The 23,030-nt window shown below is 36.3% G+C and overlaps 3 protein-coding genes across 3 annotated transcripts; all 3 read left to right on the top strand.

The window, feature by feature from the left end:
* Positions 1–613: 613 nt before the first annotated feature.
* On the top strand, positions 614–1,024 carry LOC142242624 (histone H3). The gene has a single exon (XM_075314192.1). It carries the CDS (start codon positions 614–616, stop codon positions 1,022–1,024), a length of 411 nt encoding a protein of 136 aa, XP_075170307.1.
* A 9,146-nt stretch (positions 1,025–10,170) lies between these two features.
* Positions 10,171–10,581, top strand: LOC142242628 (histone H3). The gene has a single exon (XM_075314197.1). It carries the CDS (start codon positions 10,171–10,173, stop codon positions 10,579–10,581), a length of 411 nt encoding a protein of 136 aa, XP_075170312.1.
* Positions 10,582–16,207: 5,626 nt separating this feature from the next.
* On the top strand, positions 16,208–16,618 carry LOC142242629 (histone H3). The gene has a single exon (XM_075314198.1). The coding sequence runs from the start codon at positions 16,208–16,210 to the stop codon at positions 16,616–16,618; it is 411 nt and encodes a 136-aa protein (XP_075170313.1).
* The last annotated feature ends 6,412 nt before the right edge of the window (positions 16,619–23,030 follow it).

Raw genomic sequence — 23,030 nt, 5'->3', positions numbered from 1 at the left:
GGCCTTGTCTCTTCAAAGCGTAGACGACATCCATAGCGGTGACGGTTTTACGCTTAGCATGTTCGGTGTAGGTGACAGCATCACGAATAACGTTTTCCAAAAACACCTTGAGGACACCACGGGTTTCTTCGTATATCAATCCAGAGATACGTTTTACACCGCCACGACGAGCCAAACGTCTGATTGCAGGCTTGGTAATACCTTGGATGTTATCACGCAACACTTTACGATGACGTTTAGCGCCACCTTTTCCCAAGCCTTTGCCACCTTTACCACGACCAGTCATTTTTCACTTTTAAATTTCACTTCACGAATGATGCACAAGAACTAATACTGTTCCGCAGCCTATGCGCTTCTATTTATACAAAAATTCCTTGAAATGCTTACTAATATTAATAACACGATCTACCCTCGGGTTCGTTCGTGTATACTTCGTGTATATACAGGCAGCTGTAAGATACAATATTTCAATCTTTCCCCACACACACCCTTAACTAACAGTTTGCGCGCTCAATTTTTCTATAAATATGCGCGTTCATGCTCGGCACACAAGTAATAACGTTTTGACAGTGTTTGTGTTCATATCTTGTGAAGTGAAGAATTAAAGTGAAAAATGGCTCGTACTAAGCAAACTGCCCGTAAATCTACCGGTGGCAAAGCCCCTCGTAAGCAATTGGCTACTAAAGCTGCTCGTAAGAGTGCCCCAGCCACCGGCGGTGTCAAGAAGCCCCATCGTTTCCGCCCTGGTACCGTTGCTTTGCGTGAAATCCGTCGTTACCAAAAGAGCACAGAATTGTTGATCCGCAAATTGCCTTTCCAACGTTTGGTTCGTGAAATTGCCCAAGATTTCAAAACTGACTTGCGTTTCCAGAGTTCTGCTGTCATGGCCTTGCAAGAAGCTAGCGAAGCCTACTTGGTTGGTCTATTCGAAGATACCAACTTGTGCGCTATCCATGCTAAGCGTGTCACCATCATGCCTAAGGATATCCAATTGGCCAGACGTATTCGTGGAGAACGTGCTTAAATTTTTGACATATTAAAAGCCAACTTTTTTTACAAAAACAATCGGTCCTTTTCAGGACCACAATATTTTTATAAAAAGAGAAAAAATTTTTTCAATACTTTACAGTTGACAAGAATTTATTCTTAATTATTTGATATCAATAAAATATATTGCATTTGTGTTTTTTTTTTTGTATTAGGTTGGATATGAAGGGAATGTTGATATATGATGTAGATTTTGCTTTCCAATGGTTTTACATTTTTTCGTACTCATTCACAATTTATTTTCTATTAATTTATTTTTTCAAAAGAAGAAAAGATATAAGTAGGAGGATTTGTTTCTTATTTTCATCTAATGCTACATTCAATGCGGCAAACATTTTATGAAATATTTTCTAACCCTAATCTAAATCGGAGATGGTTTTTGAATTTTCTAGGGTGTTTATTGTTTATATATTTCCTAAAGTCGTTAGACTTAAATTTATTCCATCTGTTGTTATAATTCTTTTAGTTTTTTTTTTGCGAAATTTTATATCAAAAATAGCCAATTACTTTACTTCTTAAAATTTGGCTAGAGGTGGTATATCAGCTATGGCAAATTTTTATTCATAGTATTTCGATTTAAAATTTTGTTAAAATGGTATTATAATCCGACATGTATTTTTTCTACGATGTTTTAATATTTTTCATATATACATTTCATTTCTTTTGCAAATATTTTAATTTTATGGTTTCAACTATATTCAACATTGTTAACATCGCTGTACATGATATACCACACCTTCACGATTATTTTAACTTTTCGTTACAATTTGACACTTTTTATTATTAATGTTATATTTTAGTAGAAATTTGTGATTTCTATTATATTTTTGAATGAAAATTTCCTAAAACATTTTCACTTTTGAGCTTTCAAATTAATTTGCAGAAAAACTTTTATTCATGGAAAATATCCCAATATGATGAATTCCACTGTCATAGACGACATAATATAATTGAATATTTTACCATGAAAACTATGCAAAATGTATAATTTTTTCGTATTTTTTTAAAGAAAACATATCAAGATTCCCTATAATTTTTTTATTTTATACAATTTTCAATAAAAATACTAAAATTTATATAATTTAGTTGGAAATTTATGATGACACTTTTATAAACTTTCAACTCAAAAGATTATAATACTCTAGCCCTTCAATATTATTAATTGAAATTCTTTTTGTCATTTAGGTGGATATCTCTACTAGAGAAATGTGATAAATTCCAATTAAATATATTTACTATGTCATCATAAATTTAATTATTCTATCAAAACTTTTGTGAAAAAATTTATTCTCTTCCACACAAGAATTCACAAAATTTCGTAGCTGACTACTATGTACTTCTCATAATTCCGATGTACCCAAGAATAGCTAGTTCGAACGGTAAAAATCATATATAATAAACGTACACGCGTGTTAGTGTATATTAGTGCTTGAAGTGAATCAAAGTGAAAAACAAAAACATGTCTGACGCCGCCGTAGTTGAAGCCACCGCATCTCCAGTTGCCGCTGTTGAGAAAAAGGCACCTAAAAAAGCTGCTGCCAAGGCAAAGAAGCCCTCTGCTGCCCCATCTCATCCACCAACCCAACAAATGGTCGATGCTGCCATCAAAACATTGAAAGAACGTGGTGGTTCATCATTGCCTGCCATCAAGAAATATTTGGCCAGCACCTACAAAGTTGATGCCCAAAAATTGGCTCCCTTCATCAAGAAGTATTTGAAGGGCGCTGTTGCCAGTGGAAAATTGATCCAAACTAAAGGTAAGGGTGCATCTGGTTCATTCAAAATGTCTAAAGCAATGAGCGCCGAAAAGAAGAAGGCCCCAGCTGGTGATAAGAAAAAGAAGGCTGCCGCACCCAAAAAGGCCAGTGGAGAAAAGAAGGCTGCTGCAAAGAAACCTTCTGCCGCTAAGAAGACAGCAGAAAAGAAGAAGACCGAAAAGGCTAAGGCTAAAACTGCCAAAAAGACCGGTACAGTTAAAGCTAAACCAGCAAAAACCGCCGCCAAGGCCAAGGCCTCCGCCACAAAACCAAAAGCACCCAAGGCAAAAACAGTAGCAGCAGCCAAACCCAAAAAGGCCGCCGCTGCCAAGAAACCAGCTGCTAAAAAAGCCGCCGCCAAGAAGTAAATTTTCTATTTCATGGCAGAATGATTATTTTCGATATTCGAAAGCAGTTTATCTAACAGCCCTTTTCAGGGCTACAAAATATCTTTGAAAAAGAGAACAAATTTTATGCAAACAATTTTGTTTTTTTACCTAATTTTTATTTAAATAAATATACATTGTACTTAATCTATTTTTCACGGTAAAATTGAAATTTATAATCACATGTTTTATGGGAATTTTTCCAAAACTGGATTAGCCAATTGGGATGTGGTAATAAACCGCAGCAATTAGAATTCTAGAAAAAAAGGTTTCATGTACCTACGCATAGAGTCATCATCAAAACTCTCTCTCACACACACACATCCTTTAACTACGCCATTTACAGTAATGCATACGATCAATGTAATAGAGTCTTTTACTCTGAGAAAAATATTATAGCGACGTTATTATAATGAAGAAAAATAAAAAGAAGAAATATTGAAGTCTTTTACTCTGAGAAAAATATTATAGCGACGTTATTATAATGAAGAAAAATAAAAAGAAGAAATATTGAAGAAACAGTAATGAAATGCCAAATTAGAATTTTAATAGAAGTTAGACATAGTAATGAAATGCCATAATAGAATTTTAATAAAATGAAGATTACAACATTGAATTTATCTTAGTTGAAAAATCAATTATTTGTTATTATTCGATGGAAGATGTATTTATTTTTTTTTTTGTTATTGAAATAAAATAAGGATATTTTGTTTTTAGTTGATCAACAAAGAAAATCTCTTTTTTAATGATTTTTGTGGCCCTGAAAAGGGCCTTTGATGGTGGAGGAAATAAATTTTCGACGAAATATAAAGCCATTTACTTGGAGCTGGTGTACTTAGTAACGGCTTTGGTACCTTCACTGACAGCGTGCTTAGCCAATTCACCGGGCAATAATAGACGAACGGCAGTTTGGATTTCCCGACTGGTGATGGTGGAACGCTTGTTGTAGTGAGCCAAACGAGAGGCTTCGGCGGCAATACGTTCGAAGATATCATTAACGAAACTGTTCATGATGCTCATTGCCTTTGAAGAGATACCAGTATCGGGATGTACTTGCTTCAACACTTTGTAAATGTAGATGGCATAACTCTCCTTACGCTTGGTGCGTCTCTTGGTCTTGTCACCCTTTGTGATGTTCTTTTGGGCTTTGCCGGCCTTCTTTGCTGCTTTACCACTGGCTTTTGGAGGCATTTTCACTATTTTTTTTTCACACAAACACTGTTTACACTGTTCAAAAGAGAATTTTGTGTGTGCGCAGCGATGAGCACACATTTGTACCATTTCGTGGACAAGATATTCAGGTAGCCTCTTCGTGCAGCAAAACAACCCTCAAATGTATTAAATAGCTCGAACGAAAAGTATATAAAGAACTGACAACTAGTTAAACGCTATCATTAGTGTTTTGTGAAGTGAAGTGAAAAAGAAAAAAAAATTGAAACATGTCTGGACGCGGTAAAGGTGGCAAAGTTAAGGGAAAGGCAAAGTCTCGTTCCAATCGTGCTGGGCTTCAATTCCCCGTCGGTCGTATTCATCGTCTTTTGCGCAAAGGCAACTATGCTGAGCGTGTTGGTGCTGGAGCTCCAGTTTACTTGGCTGCTGTGATGGAATACTTGGCCGCTGAAGTTCTTGAATTGGCTGGTAACGCTGCTCGTGACAACAAAAAGACAAGAATTATCCCTCGTCACTTGCAATTGGCTATCCGTAATGACGAAGAATTGAACAAATTGTTGTCCGGTGTCACCATTGCTCAAGGTGGTGTATTGCCAAACATCCAAGCTGTTCTCTTGCCCAAGAAGACCGAAAAGAAGGCTTAAATTATCTACAAGAAAATGTAAATACAGACCATCGTATCTCTATCAAACAACAATCCGTCCTTTTCAGGACGACAAAACATTTTTAAAAAGAGAAAAAATATTTTCAAACAATATAATTTCATACATACTTTTTTTCAGTAACAATAAAATTTACTATAAAAAAATTATATGAAGATATATATACATATATTTAGTTTTCATCTGTTATGACATCGAAAAATTTCGTCACTTCATTTTTTCATTTTGTTCCTATCTAATGTCATTTATTCCTAATATCGAAAAACAACAAATTCCCACCAATTTCATTAAGAGAGCATTCGTTTTCTGAGCCGAAGTGTTTTTATTTTCATCTGTATCAACTCTGATTATTTACTACATATGTATCTTTTGTATGCTTTGGCAAAGCCGAAGTCTAGTAGGATCGTAAGTGTTCGTAACTTCTAGCGGGAAGTTGCAAATAGTTGATGACAGAGAAAGCTGTTTGTATCAATACATACATAACTGATTTCTGCAAAAAGAGAGTAAGAACGTCACGCAAAAGAACAAATAAATGACACTAGGATCGAGTACAGTGCAACATAGAATCATTTTCTTTGATTTCTGCAAAAAGAGAGTAAGAGAATCATAGAATCATTTTCTTTGGGGAATGGGACGAGAAATGACATATAGAGAATTGCATATATGTTTCGTATGTATTACATTCGTAGTGTTTTTCTTTTGTAGCGTATGTCATGTTTTTCAAGTGCCGACGGCAGAAAAATAGCATAGTAGTCGCCTTTGGTAAGTCCATACATAATTGTTTCATTGGGTTAGTAACAATGTTTTGCCGACGGCAAACCAAATGTTTGTAATTTTATTTAAACCAAGTAAATTTAAAATTTTATTATTAAAATAATTAAATAAATTTGTAACAAGATGATCTCTTTTGTAAATATATTTTGTGGTCCTGAAAAGGACCGATTGTTTTTGTATTAAAGTATTTAAATATTCTCCAAATAGCGTCAAGAAAATGTTTAACCGCCGAAACCGTACAAAGTGCGGCCTTGTCTCTTCAAAGCGTAGACGACATCCATAGCGGTGACGGTTTTACGCTTAGCATGTTCGGTGTAGGTGACAGCATCACGAATAACGTTTTCCAAAAACACCTTGAGGACACCACGGGTTTCTTCGTATATCAATCCAGAGATACGTTTTACACCGCCACGACGAGCCAAACGTCTGATTGCAGGCTTGGTAATACCTTGGATGTTATCACGCAACACTTTACGATGACGTTTAGCGCCACCTTTTCCCAAGCCTTTGCCACCTTTACCACGACCAGTCATTTTTCACTTTTAAATTTCACTTCACGAATGATGCACAAGAACTAATACTGTTCCGCATTCAGATTCAGATTCGTTTTTATTTTCCATTAGTCTTAAATCTAATTTTACAATATTTAAATCTTGTATCTTATATTATATTGATATCTACTCCTCAGCATGAACATAGAGATTCATTTTTCTAGGAATGCATTCGTTTCGTTAAATATTAAGTAGCTCAGAAAGACTAGACCACTTTATAATGCCAATTTTGTCTGTTATTTTAATTTGTATGAATTTCCCGTTAAAAAAGGGTAAAAAAATCGGGAACACTTTTCGGTTTTTTCATTGATGCTTAACTACTACGATATTTACACTATTTACAGAAATAAAACTAAAAATATTAAAATAAAATAGGGAATTCAAGTCTACTAATTGAAGGTATTTACAAAAAGAAAAAAAAGATTGGAATAGGAAAAAAAGAAACTAAGGGAACGTATTTACAAAGATTGCCGGACTATGTGGATCACGACAAGGTCATTGTGCTAGGCTGTACGTATTGCTCAAAGAGTCTAGTGACCCGAGCGTTCTATTGAAGAAAACAAGTCTTCCATCACCATCAAATAAGAGACCATCATCATCGAGGTACTGAAGGCATATAGGGGGGAGATGGCTGCCCATCTCAGCGGCCCTCTGATAAACCTCTCTTGTAGCACAACCACCCCTGACTAAACCATTCGGGTGCGTTCTATTTCTTCCAATTCTGGCCAGCGCCGACCTCACCATGAAGGCGTCTATCCTTGGCGTTCCACTTGATTCATATACCAGTTCATTAGAGGGCGAACGATAACGTCCATCCATGGAAGTGCCCCGAAGGCAGAGGCAATGCCTCAAAATCTTCCTTTCGAGTATTCTTATTCTCTCCATTTGAGTCGAGGAAACATTGAACCATATGGGGAAACCATATGATATAACTGGTCTGACAGCAACCTTGTATATTGTCATTTTCACCTGTCGAGTGAGTCCCCTTCTTTGTCCCATGGCCTTTTGTAGTGCCTGATACGCCGCCCTACCTTTCCTAATTGCTTCATCCACCTGTTTGGTGAAGGAAAAGTTCTCCTGGAATTTCACACCCAGGTATTTCAGTTCACCATCATTCCGGATAACCTCATTTCTAATCCTGATCATAGGGGTGAATCCCCTCGCATTCCTATATAATGTGTTTTTTCTGCCCTTGAAGATGATAGATCTACATTTGGGTATGTTCAGTTTCAGCCTCCATCTATCGAAGTAGTCCGAGAGTACTGTTAAATACTGTTCCAGGCGGGTTTGCGCGATCCTAGCCCTCGCATGAGTAGCCGCTACCAGTATGTCATCAGCATACATTATCAACAGATCATTACCATGGGGTTGTGGGATATCTGCCAGATATAAATTATATAGTGTCGGGCCCAGGATTGATCCCTGAGGCACTCCAGCCAAGACACTCCTGGGACCCGATGTCTCCTCTTGAACTCGCACCGAGAACGATCTTCCCATGAGATAATTTCCAATCAATTTGGTCAAGTGTGATTCAATACCATAATCTCCCATTTTCTCCAAAAGGCCCTCGTGCCAGACCGTATCGAATGCTTTTTCAAAATCGAGGCTGACCGCCACCGTCGCACTACGGTCCATGAAGCCCCTGGACACTTTATCGGTTAAAACAGTTAGAGCATGCTCTGTGGATGTCTCTGCTCTAAAACCAAATTGGAAATCTCCAACCACATGGTTATCCTCAATTTGATCCTCCAATCTATCCAGAATCAAAGCTTCAAATAGTTTGCCAAGATTTGATAATAATGATATGGGCCTGTAAGACTTAGGGTCTGTTGGGTCTTTTCCTGGTTTTAATATCGGCACAACAATAGCCCTCTTCCATTTAGATGGGAAATATGCAGAGTTTAGGCATTGATTATATAAAATGGCCAGGTGTGTCCAGATTCTGCGATCAATTCTCCTTACCACAAAATTAGGTATGCCATCCTCACCGGAGCTCTTTTTATTGTTCAATCTTCTCAATCTAGCACCTATCTCATCGGATTTGATGAACCTAATAGGACTTGTATATGATGCTCCAGTTCGTTCTCCATTTGCAAGTATTTGAGATCCAAAAGACACTAAATGGGGCGGGGGATCGCCAGAAACTGCCAGTCCAGCCGTATTCACCTGTCCCTGGATGTCAGAAAAAGTTGATGCCAATAACTCCGTCTTCTCCCTATCAGAGCTAATAATCTGGCCCCCATTGCATATGAGATCACCAGTCGCCCTTCCCGCCTTGGTGCATGTGAGTTTTTTCACATCTTTGAAAAGATTATTACCTGGTCTAATCGACGACAGTATCCTAACACAATGTTCCTCCTCGAATAATGTTATTCTTTCTCTTATTATCTTATCCAATAGGCGGATTTGCACTCTAATTTCTCTTGCGTCTTGATGATCGTGTATTCTGAAAATCCGTCTTCTAAGGTTTTTCTTCTGGGAGATTAAGGAAATTATGTCCCTCGGTAGTCGATTCATCCTGCCGACTCCTGGTTTTCTCTTCGGAATGCTGTTTTCCATGGCCGTCTTCACTGAAGCCGTGAGGAAGTCCACGTGCTCATCAATTTCAGATATTGTCAAATTCCGGTCCACAGGTGGGATTCTTGTAGACAAAATTTCATTCAAAGAGTCGTTAAATACACGGTTCCTCATTTTCCCATATAAGTAGATTTCATCAGGGTCCCGTACCTCCAGGTCGCTGAGCATAATATTAATCTCAACTGCCCTATGGTCCGAGTCATAATCTAGTGTCCGTAGTCCGTTCACTGTTTGTCCACCGTTTGGTCCGTCAGTAAGTCTTATATCAGCTGAAGTCAAGAAAATGTCTATAAATGATGTCCCAGTTGTTGGGCTATTAGTTGGTCTAATTACCAACGTTGGGCTCATATCAAGCCATCTTTTGAGAGTCCTTCCACGGGTGTTATCCAGACAATCCCCCCAATATGTGTGTCTCGCATTGAGATCACCACCAATCACTGCATAATCAGGTCCTATTATGGTCTCTAACATATCTAAATCTATCCTATTCAACACCGCCCTAGGGCTCGAATATAATGATATAAATAAAATCGCCCTATTGCCCATACCCCTAACTTTAACAATAGTACCCTCCAGATCTATGAAACGGACAGACAGTCTTTCCCCCTTTATATTTTCCCTGAGGCATATCGCCGTACCACCCCCATTACCATTATTCCTATTTTGACGAAAAACCGTGTAGCCCTCCAGTTCAAAAATATGATTGTCCTTAAGTTTATGCTCAGCGACCATTAAGACGTCAGGTTTTTTTGCCTTCACAAACAGATTAAGATAGTGTCTCCTAGCTAGGGACACTATAGAGTTGACATTGATGAAAATACATTTAATGGATGGATTGGATGTTATCACGCAACACTTTACGATGACGTTTAGCGCCACCTTTTCCCAAGCCTTTGCCACCTTTACCACGACCAGTCATTTTTCACTTTTAAATTTCACTTCACGAATGATGCACAAGAACTAATACTGTTCCGCAGCCTATGCGCTTCTATTTATACAAAAATTCCTTGAAATGCTTACTAATATTAATAACACGATCTACCCTCGGGTTCGTTCGTGTATACTTCGTGTATATACAGGCAGCTGTAAGATACAATATTTCAATCTTTCCCCACACACACCCTTAACTAACAGTTTGCGCGCTCAATTTTTCTATAAATATGCGCGTTCATGCTCGGCACACAAGTAATAACGTTTTGACAGTGTTTGTGTTCATATCTTGTGAAGTGAAGAATTAAAGTGAAAAATGGCTCGTACTAAGCAAACTGCCCGTAAATCTACCGGTGGCAAAGCCCCTCGTAAGCAATTGGCTACTAAAGCTGCTCGTAAGAGTGCCCCAGCCACCGGCGGTGTCAAGAAGCCCCATCGTTTCCGCCCTGGTACCGTTGCTTTGCGTGAAATCCGTCGTTACCAAAAGAGCACAGAATTGTTGATCCGCAAATTGCCTTTCCAACGTTTGGTTCGTGAAATTGCCCAAGATTTCAAAACTGACTTGCGTTTCCAGAGTTCTGCTGTCATGGCCTTGCAAGAAGCTAGCGAAGCCTACTTGGTTGGTCTATTCGAAGATACCAACTTGTGCGCTATCCATGCTAAGCGTGTCACCATCATGCCTAAGGATATCCAATTGGCCAGACGTATTCGTGGAGAACGTGCTTAAATTTTTGACATATTAAAAGCCAACTTTTTTTACAAAAACAATCGGTCCTTTTCAGGACCACAATATTTTTATAAAAAGAGAAAAAATTTTTTCAATACTTTACAGTTGACAAGAATTTATTCTTAATTATTTGATATCAATAAAATATATTGCATTTGTGTTTTTTTTTTTGTATTAGGTTGGATATGAAGGGAATGTTGATATATGATGTAGATTTTGCTTTCCAATGGTTTTACATTTTTTCGTACTCATTCACAATTTATTTTCTATTAATTTATTTTTTCAAAAGAAGAAAAGATATAAGTAGGAGGATTTGTTTCTTATTTTCATCTAATGCTACATTCAATGCGGCAAACATTTTATGAAATATTTTCTAACCCTAATCTAAATCGGAGATGGTTTTTGAATTTTCTAGGGTGTTTATTGTTTATATATTTCCTAAAGTCGTTAGACTTAAATTTATTCCATCTGTTGTTATAATTCTTTTAGTTTTTTTTTTGCGAAATTTTATATCAAAAATAGCCAATTACTTTACTTCTTAAAATTTGGCTAGAGGTGGTATATCAGCTATGGCAAATTTTTATTCATAGTATTTCGATTTAAAATTTTGTTAAAATGGTATTATAATCCGACATGTATTTTTTCTACGATGTTTTAATATTTTTCATATATACATTTCATTTCTTTTGCAAATATTTTAATTTTATGGTTTCAACTATATTCAACATTGTTAACATCGCTGTACATGATATACCACACCTTCACGATTATTTTAACTTTTCGTTACAATTTGACACTTTTTATTATTAATGTTATATTTTAGTAGAAATTTGTGATTTCTATTATATTTTTGAATGAAAATTTCCTAAAACATTTTCACTTTTGAGCTTTCAAATTAATTTGCAGAAAAACTTTTATTCATGGAAAATATCCCAATATGATGAATTCCACTGTCATAGACGACATAATATAATTGAATATTTTACCATGAAAACTATGCAAAATGTATAATTTTTTCGTATTTTTTTAAAGAAAACATATCAAGATTCCCTATAATTTTTTTATTTTATACAATTTTCAATAAAAATACTAAAATTTATATAATTTAGTTGGAAATTTATGATGACACTTTTATAAACTTTCAACTCAAAAGATTATAATACTCTAGTCCTTCAATATTATTAATTGAAGTCCTTTTTGTCATTTAGGTGGATATCTCTACTAGAGAAATGTGATAAATTCCAATTAAATATATTTACTATGTCATCATAAATTTAATTATTCTATCAAAACTTTTGTGAAAAAATTTATTCTCTTCCACACAAGAATTCACAAAATTTCGTAGCTGACTACTATGTACTTCTCATAATTCCGATGTACCCAAGAATAGCTACGTTGAACGGTAAAAAATATATATAACCAACGTACACGCGTGTTAGTGTATATTAGTGTTTGAAGTGAAAAATATAGTGAAACATGTCTGACGCCGCCGTAGTTGAAGCCACCGCATCTCCAGTTGCCGCTGTTGAGAAAAAGGCACCTAAAAAAGCTGCTGCCAAGGCAAAGAAGCCCTCTGCTGCCCCATCTCATCCACCAACCCAACAAATGGTCGATGCTGCCATCAAAACATTGAAAGAACGTGGTGGTTCATCATTGCCTGCCATCAAGAAATATTTGGCCAGCACCTACAAAGTTGATGCCCAAAAATTGGCTCCCTTCATCAAGAAGTATTTGAAGGGCGCTGTTGCCAGTGGAAAATTGATCCAAACTAAAGGTAAGGGTGCATCTGGTTCATTCAAAATGTCTAAAGCAATGAGCGCCGAAAAGAAGAAGGCCCCAGCTGGTGATAAGAAAAAGAAGGCTGCCGCACCCAAAAAGGCCAGTGGAGAAAAGAAGGCTGCTGCAAAGAAACCTTCTGCCGCTAAGAAGACAGCAGAAAAGAAGAAGACCGAAAAGGCTAAGGCTAAAACTGCCAAAAAGACCGGTACAGTTAAAGCTAAACCAGCAAAAACCGCCGCCAAGGCCAAGGCCTCCGCCACAAAACCAAAAGCACCCAAGGCAAAAACAGTAGCAGCAGCCAAACCCAAAAAGGCCGCCGCTGCCAAGAAACCAGCTGCTAAAAAAGCCGCCGCCAAGAAGTAAATTTTCTATTTCATGGCAGAATGATTATTTTCGATATTCGAAAGCAGTTTATCTAACAGCCCTTTTCAGGGCTACAAAATATCTTTGAAAAAGAGAACAAATTTTATGCAAACAATTTTGTTTTTTTACCTAATTTTTATTTAAATAAATATACATTGTACTTAATCTATTTTTCACGGTAAAATTGAAATTTATAATCACATGTTTTATGGGAATTTTTCCAAAACTGGATTAGCCAATTGGGATGTGGTAATAAACCGCAGCAATTAGAATTCTAGAAAAAAAGGTTTCATGTACCTACGCATAGAGTCATCATCAAAACTCTCTCTCACACACACACATCCTTTAACTACGCCATTTACAGTAATGCATACGATCAATGTAATAGAGTCTTTTACTCTGAGAAAAATATTATAGCGACGTTATTATAATGAAGAAAAATAAAAAGAAGAAATATTGAAGTCTTTTACTCTGAGAAAAATATTATAGCGACGTTATTATAATGAAGAAAAATAAAAAGAAGAAATATTGAAGAAACAGTAATGAAATGCCAAATTAGAATTTTAATAGAAGTTAGACATAGTAATGAAATGCCATAATAGAATTTTAATAAAATGAAGATTACAACATTGAATTTATCTTAGTTGAAAAATCAATTATTTGTTATTATTCGATGGAAGATGTATTTATTTTTTTTTTTGTTATTGAAATAAAATAAGGATATTTTGTTTTTAGTTGATCAACAAAGAAAATCTCTTTTTTAATGATTTTTGTGGCCCTGAAAAGGGCCTTTGATGGTGGAGGAAATAAATTTTCGACGAAATATAAAGCCATTTACTTGGAGCTGGTGTACTTAGTAACGGCTTTGGTACCTTCACTGACAGCGTGCTTAGCCAATTCACCGGGCAATAATAGACGAACGGCAGTTTGGATTTCCCGACTGGTGATGGTGGAACGCTTGTTGTAGTGAGCCAAACGAGAGGCTTCGGCGGCAATACGTTCGAAGATATCATTAACGAAACTGTTCATGATGCTCATTGCCTTTGAAGAGATACCAGTATCGGGATGTACTTGCTTCAACACTTTGTAAATGTAGATGGCATAACTCTCCTTACGCTTGGTGCGTCTCTTGGTCTTGTCACCCTTTGTGATGTTCTTTTGGGCTTTGCCGGCCTTCTTTGCTGCTTTACCACTGGCTTTTGGAGGCATTTTCACTATTTTTTTTTCACACAAACACTGTTTACACTGTTCAAAAGAGAATTTTGTGTGTGCGCAGCGATGAGCACACATTTGTACCATTTCGTGGACAAGATATTCAGGTAGCCTCTTCGTGCAGCAAAACAACCCTCAAATGTATTAAATAGCTCGAACGAAAAGTATATAAAGAACTGACAACTAGTTAAACGCTATCATTAGTGTTTTGTGAAGTGAAGTGAAAAAGAAAAAAAAATTGAAACATGTCTGGACGCGGTAAAGGTGGCAAAGTTAAGGGAAAGGCAAAGTCTCGTTCCAATCGTGCTGGGCTTCAATTCCCCGTCGGTCGTATTCATCGTCTTTTGCGCAAAGGCAACTATGCTGAGCGTGTTGGTGCTGGAGCTCCAGTTTACTTGGCTGCTGTGATGGAATACTTGGCCGCTGAAGTTCTTGAATTGGCTGGTAACGCTGCTCGTGACAACAAAAAGACAAGAATTATCCCTCGTCACTTGCAATTGGCTATCCGTAATGACGAAGAATTGAACAAATTGTTGTCCGGTGTCACCATTGCTCAAGGTGGTGTATTGCCAAACATCCAAGCTGTTCTCTTGCCCAAGAAGACCGAAAAGAAGGCTTAAATTATCTACAAGAAAATGTAAATACAGACCATCGTATCTCTATCAAACAACAATCCGTCCTTTTCAGGACGACAAAACATTTTTAAAAAGAGAAAAAATATTTTCAAACAATATAATTTCATACATACTTTTTTTCAGTAACAATAAAATTTACTATAAAAAAATTATATGAAGATATATATACATATATTTAGTTTTCATCTGTTATGACATCGAAAAATTTCGTCACTTCATTTTTTCATTTTGTTCCTATCTAATGTCATTTATTCCTAATATCGAAAAACAACAAATTCCCACCAATTTCATTAAGAGAGCATTCGTTTTCTGAGCCGAAGTGTTTTTATTTTCATCTGTATCAACTCTGATTATTTACTACATATGTATCTTTTGTATGCTTTGGCAAAGCCGAAGTCTAGTAGGATCGTAAGTGTTCGTAACTTCTAGCGGGAAGTTGCAAATAGTTGATGACAGAGAAAGCTGTTTGTATCAATACATACATAACTGATTTCTGCAAAAAGAGAGTAAGAACGTCACGCAAAAGAACAAATAAATGACACTAGGATCGAGTACAGTGCAACATAGAATCATTTTCTTTGATTTCTGCAAAAAGAGAGTAAGAGAATCATAGAATCATTTTCTTTGGGGAATGGGACGAGAAATGACATATAGAGAATTGCATATATGTTTCGTATGTATTACATTCGTAGTGTTTTTCTTTTGTAGCGTATGTCATGTTTTTCAAGTGCCGACGGCAGAAAAATAGCATAGTAGTCGCCTTTGGTAAGTCCATACATAATTGTTTCATTGGGTTAGTAACAATGTTTTGCCGACGGCAAACCAAATGTTTGTAATTTTATTTAAACCAAGTAAATTTAAAATTTTATTATTAAAATAATTAAATAAATTTGTAACAAGATGATCTCTTTTGTAAATATATTTTGTGGTCCTGAAAAGGACCGATTGTTTTTGTATTAAAGTATTTAAATATTCTCCAAATAGCGTCAAGAAAATGTTTAACCGCCGAAACCGTACAAAGTGCGGCCTTGTCTCTTCAAAGCGTAGACGACATCCATAGCGGTGACGGTTTTACGCTTAGCATGTTCGGTGTAGGTGACAGCATCACGAATAACGTTTTCCAAAAACACCTTGAGGACACCACGGGTTTCTTCGTATATCAATCCAGAGATACGTTTTACACCGCCACGACGAGCCAAACGTCTGATTGCAGGCTTGGTAATACCTTGGATGTTATCACGCAACACTTTACGATGACGTTTAGCGCCACCTTTTCCCAAGCCTTTGCCACCTTTACCACGACCAGTCATTTTTCACTTTTAAATTTCACTTCACGAATGATGCACAAGAACTAATACTGTTCCGCAGCCTATGCGCTTCTATTTATACAAAAATTCCTTGAAATGCTTACTAATATTAATAACACGATCTACCCTCGGGTTCGTTCGTGTATACTTCGTGTATATACAGGCAGCTGTAAGATACAATATTTCAATCTTTCCCCACACACACCCTTAACTAACAGTTTGCGCGCTCAATTTTTCTATAAATATGCGCGTTCATGCTCGGCACACAAGTAATAACGTTTTGACAGTGTTTGTGTTCATATCTTGTGAAGTGAAGAATTAAAGTGAAAAATGGCTCGTACTAAGCAAACTGCCCGTAAATCTACCGGTGGCAAAGCCCCTCGTAAGCAATTGGCTACTAAAGCTGCTCGTAAGAGTGCCCCAGCCACCGGCGGTGTCAAGAAGCCCCATCGTTTCCGCCCTGGTACCGTTGCTTTGCGTGAAATCCGTCGTTACCAAAAGAGCACAGAATTGTTGATCCGCAAATTGCCTTTCCAACGTTTGGTTCGTGAAATTGCCCAAGATTTCAAAACTGACTTGCGTTTCCAGAGTTCTGCTGTCATGGCCTTGCAAGAAGCTAGCGAAGCCTACTTGGTTGGTCTATTCGAAGATACCAACTTGTGCGCTATCCATGCTAAGCGTGTCACCATCATGCCTAAGGATATCCAATTGGCCAGACGTATTCGTGGAGAACGTGCTTAAATTTTTGACATATTAAAAGCCAACTTTTTTTACAAAAACAATCGGTCCTTTTCAGGACCACAATATTTTTATAAAAAGAGAAAAAATTTTTTCAATACTTTACAGTTGACAAGAATTTATTCTTAATTATTTGATATCAATAAAATATATTGCATTTGTGTTTTTTTTTTTGTATTAGGTTGGATATGAAGGGAATGTTGATATATGATGTAGATTTTGCTTTCCAATGGTTTTACATTTTTTCGTACTCATTCACAATTTATTTTCTATTAATTTATTTTTTCAAAAGAAGAAAAGATATAAGTAGGAGGATTTGTTTCTTATTTTCATCTAATGCTACATTCAATGCGGCAAACATTTTATGAAATATTTTCTAACCCTAATCTAAATCGGAGATGGTTTTTGAATTTTCTAGGGTGTTTATTGTTTATATATTTCCTAAAGTCGTTAGACTTAAATTTATTCCATCTGTTGTTATAATTCTTTTAGTTTTTTTTTTGCGAAATTTTATATCAAAAATAGCCAATTACTTTACTTCTTAAAATTTGGCTAGAGGTGGTATATCAGCTATGGCAAATTTTTATTCATAGTATTTCGATTTAAAATTTTGTTAAAATGGTATTATAATCCGACATGTATTTTTTCTACGATGTTTTAATATTTTTCATATATACATTTCATTTCTTTTGCAAATATTTTAATTTTATGGTTTCAACTATATTCAACATTGTTAACATCGCTGTACATGATATACCACACCTTCACGATTATTTTAACTTTTCGTTACAATTTGACACTTTTTATTATTAATGTTATATTTTAGTAGAAATTTGTGATTTCTATTATATTTTTGAATGAAAATTTCCTAAAACATTTTCACTTTTGAGCCTTCAAATTAATTTGCAGAAAAACTTTTATTCATGGAAAATATCCCAATATGATGAATTCCACTGTCATAGACGACATAATATAATTGAATATTTTACCATGAAAACTATGCAAAATGTATAATTTTTTCGTATTTTTTTAAAGAAAACATATCAAGATTCCCTATAATTTTTTTATTTTATACAATTTTCAATAAAAATACTAAAATTTATATAATTTAGTTGGAAATTTATGATGACACTTTTATAAACTTTCAACTCAAAAGATTATAATACTCTAGTCCTTCAATATTATTAATTGAAGTCCTTTTTGTCATTTAGGTGGATATCTCTACTAGAGAAATGTGATAAATTCCAATTAAATATATTTACTATGTCATCATAAATTTAATTATTCTATCAAAACTTTTGTGAAAAAATTTATTCTCTTCCACACAAGAATTCACAAAATTTCGTAGCTGACTACTATGTACTTCTCATAATTCCGATGTACCCAAGAATAGCTACGTTGAACGGTAAAAAATATATATAACCAACGTACACGCGTGTTAGTGTATATTAGTGTTTGAAGTGAAAAATATAGTGAAACATGTCTGACGCCGCCGTAGTTGAAGCCACCGCATCTCCAGTTGCCGCTGTTGAGAAAAAGGCACCTAAAAAAGCTGCTGCCAAGGCAAAGAAGCCCTCTGCTGCCCCATCTCATCCACCAACCCAACAAATGGTCGATGCTGCCATCAAAACATTGAAAGAACGTGGTGGTTCATCATTGCCTGCCATCAAGAAATATTTGGCCAGCACCTACAAAGTTGATGCCCAAAAATTGGCTCCCTTCATCAAGAAGTATTTGAAGGGCGCTGTTGCCAGTGGAAAATTGATCCAAACTAAAGGTAAGGGTGCATCTGGTTCATTCAAAATGTCTAAAGCAATGAGCGCCGAAAAGAAGAAGGCCCCAGCTGGTGATAAGAAAAAGAAGGCTGCCGCACCCAAAAAGGCCAGTGGAGAAAAGAAGGCTGCTGCAAAGAAACCTTCTGCCGCTAAGAAGACAGCAGAAAAGAAGAAGACCGAAAAGGCTAAGGCTAAAACTGCCAAAAAGACCGGTACAGTTAAAGCTAAACCAGCAAAAACCGCCGCCAAGGCCAAGGCCTCCGCCACAAAACCAAAAGCACCCAAGGCAAAAACAGTAGCAGCAGCCAAACCCAAAAAGGCCGCCGCTGCCAAGAAACCAGCTGCTAAAAAAGCCGCCGCCAAGAAGTAAATTTTCTATTTCATGGCAGAATGATTATTTTCGATATTCGAAAGCAGTTTATCTAACAGCCCTTTTCAGGGCTACAAAATATCTTTGAAAAAGAGAACAAATTTTATGCAAACAATTTTGTTTTTTTACCTAATTTTTATTTAAATAAATATACATTGTACTTAATCTATTTTTCACGGTAAAATTGAAATTTATAATCACATGTTTTATGGGAATTTTTCCAAAACTGGATTAGCCAATTGGGATGTGGTAATAAACCGCAGCAATTAGAATTCTAGAAAAAAAGGTTTCATGTACCTACGCATAGAGTCATCATCAAAACTCTCTCTCACACACACACATCCTTTAACTACGCCATTTACAGTAATGCATACGATCAATGTAATAGAGTCTTTTACTCTGAGAAAAATATTATAGCGACGTTATTATAATGAAGAAAAATAAAAAGAAGAAATATTGAAGTCTTTTACTCTGAGAAAAATATTATAGCGACGTTATTATAATGAAGAAAAATAAAAAGAAGAAATATTGAAGAAACAGTAATGAAATGCCAAATTAGAATTTTAATAGAAGTTAGACATAGTAATGAAATGCCATAATAGAATTTTAATAAAATGAAGATTACAACATTGAATTTATCTTAGTTGAAAAATCAATTATTTGTTATTATTCGATGGAAGATGTATTTATTTTTTTTTTTGTTATTGAAATAAAATAAGGATATTTTGTTTTTAGTTGATCAACAAAGAAAATCTCTTTTTTAATGATTTTTGTGGCCCTGAAAAGGGCCTTTGATGGTGGAGGAAATAAATTTTCGACGAAATATAAAGCCATTTACTTGGAGCTGGTGTACTTAGTAACGGCTTTGGTACCTTCACTGACAGCGTGCTTAGCCAATTCACCGGGCAATAATAGACGAACGGCAGTTTGGATTTCCCGACTGGTGATGGTGGAACGCTTGTTGTAGTGAGCCAAACGAGAGGCTTCGGCGGCAATACGTTCGAAGATATCATTAACGAAACTGTTCATGATGCTCATTGCCTTTGAAGAGATACCAGTATCGGGATGTACTTGCTTCAACACTTTGTAAATGTAGATGGCATAACTCTCCTTACGCTTGGTGCGTCTCTTGGTCTTGTCACCCTTTGTGATGTTCTTTTGGGCTTTGCCGGCCTTCTTTGCTGCTTTACCACTGGCTTTTGGAGGCATTTTCACTATTTTTTTTTCACACAAACACTGTTTACACTGTTCAAAAGAGAATTTTGTGTGTGCGCAGCGATGAGCACACATTTGTACCATTTCGTGGACAAGATATTCAGGTAGCCTCTTCGTGCAGCAAAACAACCCTCAAATGTATTAAATAGCTCGAACGAAAAGTATATAAAGAACTGACAACTAGTTAAACGCTATCATTAGTGTTTTGTGAAGTGAAGTGAAAAAGAAAAAAAAATTGAAACATGTCTGGACGCGGTAAAGGTGGCAAAGTTAAGGGAAAGGCAAAGTCTCGTTCCAATCGTGCTGGGCTTCAATTCCCCGTCGGTCGTATTCATCGTCTTTTGCGCAAAGGCAACTATGCTGAGCGTGTTGGTGCTGGAGCTCCAGTTTACTTGGCTGCTGTGATGGAATACTTGGCCGCTGAAGTTCTTGAATTGGCTGGTAACGCTGCTCGTGACAACAAAAAGACAAGAATTATCCCTCGTCACTTGCAATTGGCTATCCGTAATGACGAAGAATTGAACAAATTGTTGTCCGGTGTCACCATTGCTCAAGGTGGTGTATTGCCAAACATCCAAGCTGTTCTCTTGCCCAAGAAGACCGAAAAGAAGGCTTAAATTATCTACAAGAAAATGTAAATACAGACCATCGTATCTCTATCAAACAACAATCCGTCCTTTTCAGGACGACAAAACATTTTTAAAAAGAGAAAAAATATTTTCAAACAATATAATTTCATACATACTTTTTTTCAGTAACAATAAAATTTACTATAAAAAAATTATATGAAGATATATATACATATATTTAGTTTTCATCTGTTATGACATCGAAAAATTTCGTCACTTCATTTTTTCATTTTGTTCCTATCTAATGTCATTTATTCCTAATATCGAAAAACAACAAATTCCCACCAATTTCATTAAGAGAGCATTCGTTTTCTGAGCCGAAGTGTTTTTATTTTCATCTGTATCAACTCTGATTATTTACTACATATGTATCTTTTGTATGCTTTGGCAAAGCCGAAGTCTAGTAGGATCGTAAGTGTTCGTAACTTCTAGCGGGAAGTTGCAAATAGTTGATGACAGAGAAAGCTGTTTGTATCAATACATACATAACTGATTTCTGCAAAAAGAGAGTAAGAACGTCACGCAAAAGAACAAATAAATGACACTAGGATCGAGTACAGTGCAACATAGAATCATTTTCTTTGATTTCTGCAAAAAGAGAGTAAGAGAATCATAGAATCATTTTCTTTGGGGAATGGGACGAGAAATGACATATAGAGAATTGCATATATGTTTCGTATGTATTACATTCGTAGTGTTTTTCTTTTGTAGCGTATGTCATGTTTTTCAAGTGCCGACGGCAGAAAAATAGCATAGTAGTCGCCTTTGGTAAGTCCATACATAATTGTTTCATTGGGTTAGTAACAATGTTTTGCCGACGGCAAACCAAATGTTTGTAATTTTATTTAAACCAAGTAAATTTAAAATTTTATTATTAAAATAATTAAATAAATTTGTAACAAGATGATCTCTTTTGTAAATATATTTTGTGGTCCTGAAAAGGACCGATTGTTTTTGTATTAAAGTATTTAAATATTCTCCAAATAGCGTCAAGAAAATGTTTAACCGCCGAAACCGTACAAAGTGCGGCCTTGTCTCTTCAAAGCGTAGACGACATCCATAGCGGTGACGGTTTTACGCTTAGCATGTTCGGTGTAGGTGACAGCATCACGAATAACGTTTTCCAAAAACACCTTGAGGACACCACGGGTTTCTTCGTATATCAATCCAGAGATACGTTTTACACCGCCACGACGAGCCAAACGTCTGATTGCAGGCTTGGTAATACCTTGGATGTTATCACGCAACACTTTACGATGACGTTTAGCGCCACCTTTTCCCAAGCCTTTGCCACCTTTACCACGACCAGTCATTTTTCACTTTTAAATTTCACTTCACGAATGATGCACAAGAACTAATACTGTTCCGCAGCCTATGCGCTTCTATTTATACAAAAATTCCTTGAAATGCTTACTAATATTAATAACACGATCTACCCTCGGGTTCGTTCGTGTATACTTCGTGTATATACAGGCAGCTGTAAGATACAATATTTCAATCTTTCCCCACACACACCCTTAACTAACAGTTTGCGCGCTCAATTTTTCTATAAATATGCGCGTTCATGCTCGGCACACAAGTGAGGATTCTAGTGTCAGTGCTTGAAGTGATAACATCGAGAAGCGGAAGAAAAAATTAGTTTGAAACGAGATTTAATCTCAAAAACTAGTGCAAGAACTTTTGTTTAAGTGCGTACATTGAGAATTGCATAGTAGGCAGTAAAATTTAAATTGGCTGAAATCATCGAAAAACTCGAGGAAAATAAGTGCAGCGGTGGACGCGAGGAAGCCGCTGCACCCAACAGAGCTGGCATAAATCCCCTTCTGATGAAAGGGGCCGTTTGCCAAAATTTAATTGCAAAAAATCCATTAAATATCGTCGAATATCATCATATAATGGCTGAACAACAACAAAATGCCTCACTAGTTGCGGCTAGTGAATTAAATGTAAATGAAAATAACAACGACAATTTGATATGGACTAACGGCTCTGATGCTGGTACCATATCAGACAACAATCAAGTACCCCTTAAAAAGGGAAAAAAGAAAAGACGTAAAAAAGGCTATAGTAGCGAAGACTCAGGCGAGGCATATCAAAATATGCGTCTACAACTGACCAATGAAAAACTGATTGAGGACCTGCAATCAGAGAAAGCAAACACGCATCAACTCATTTCCATCATTGAAGACCAGCGCAAGCAAATACAAGCGCTTACAATGACAATTGAAAAACTCACTTATGAAATTAGTCAGCTTAGAAACTCCATTGCTGGGGGAGTTTCAAACAATAATGCTGCCTGTGTAGCCGAAGACACAGGTATGGCGGTCGACTGCAATGAAGAACCTGAAGATATGGTTAATAGCAAAATCCCACCAAAGAAGCTGGATAACATATCAACAACGAAGATGACGGCAACAAAAACAACA

This window comes from Haematobia irritans, unplaced genomic scaffold, assembly GCF_050003625.1.
Source record: "Haematobia irritans isolate KBUSLIRL unplaced genomic scaffold, ASM5000362v1 scaffold_6, whole genome shotgun sequence".
Lineage (NCBI taxonomy): Eukaryota > Metazoa > Arthropoda > Insecta > Diptera > Muscidae > Haematobia > Haematobia irritans.
Note: the sequence above shows the minus strand (reverse complement) of the source record. Positions and strands in the feature narration are given on the sequence as shown.

What these genes read in the sequence shown, in the direction of transcription:
- LOC142242628 (XM_075314197.1), top strand. Translation starts at nt 10,171, where the DNA reads ATGGCTCGTACTAAGCAAACTGCCCGTAAATCTACCGGTGGCAAAGCC.
- LOC142242629 (XM_075314198.1), top strand. Translation starts at nt 16,208, where the DNA reads ATGGCTCGTACTAAGCAAACTGCCCGTAAATCTACCGGTGGCAAAGCC.
- LOC142242624 (XM_075314192.1), top strand. Translation starts at nt 614, where the DNA reads ATGGCTCGTACTAAGCAAACTGCCCGTAAATCTACCGGTGGCAAAGCC.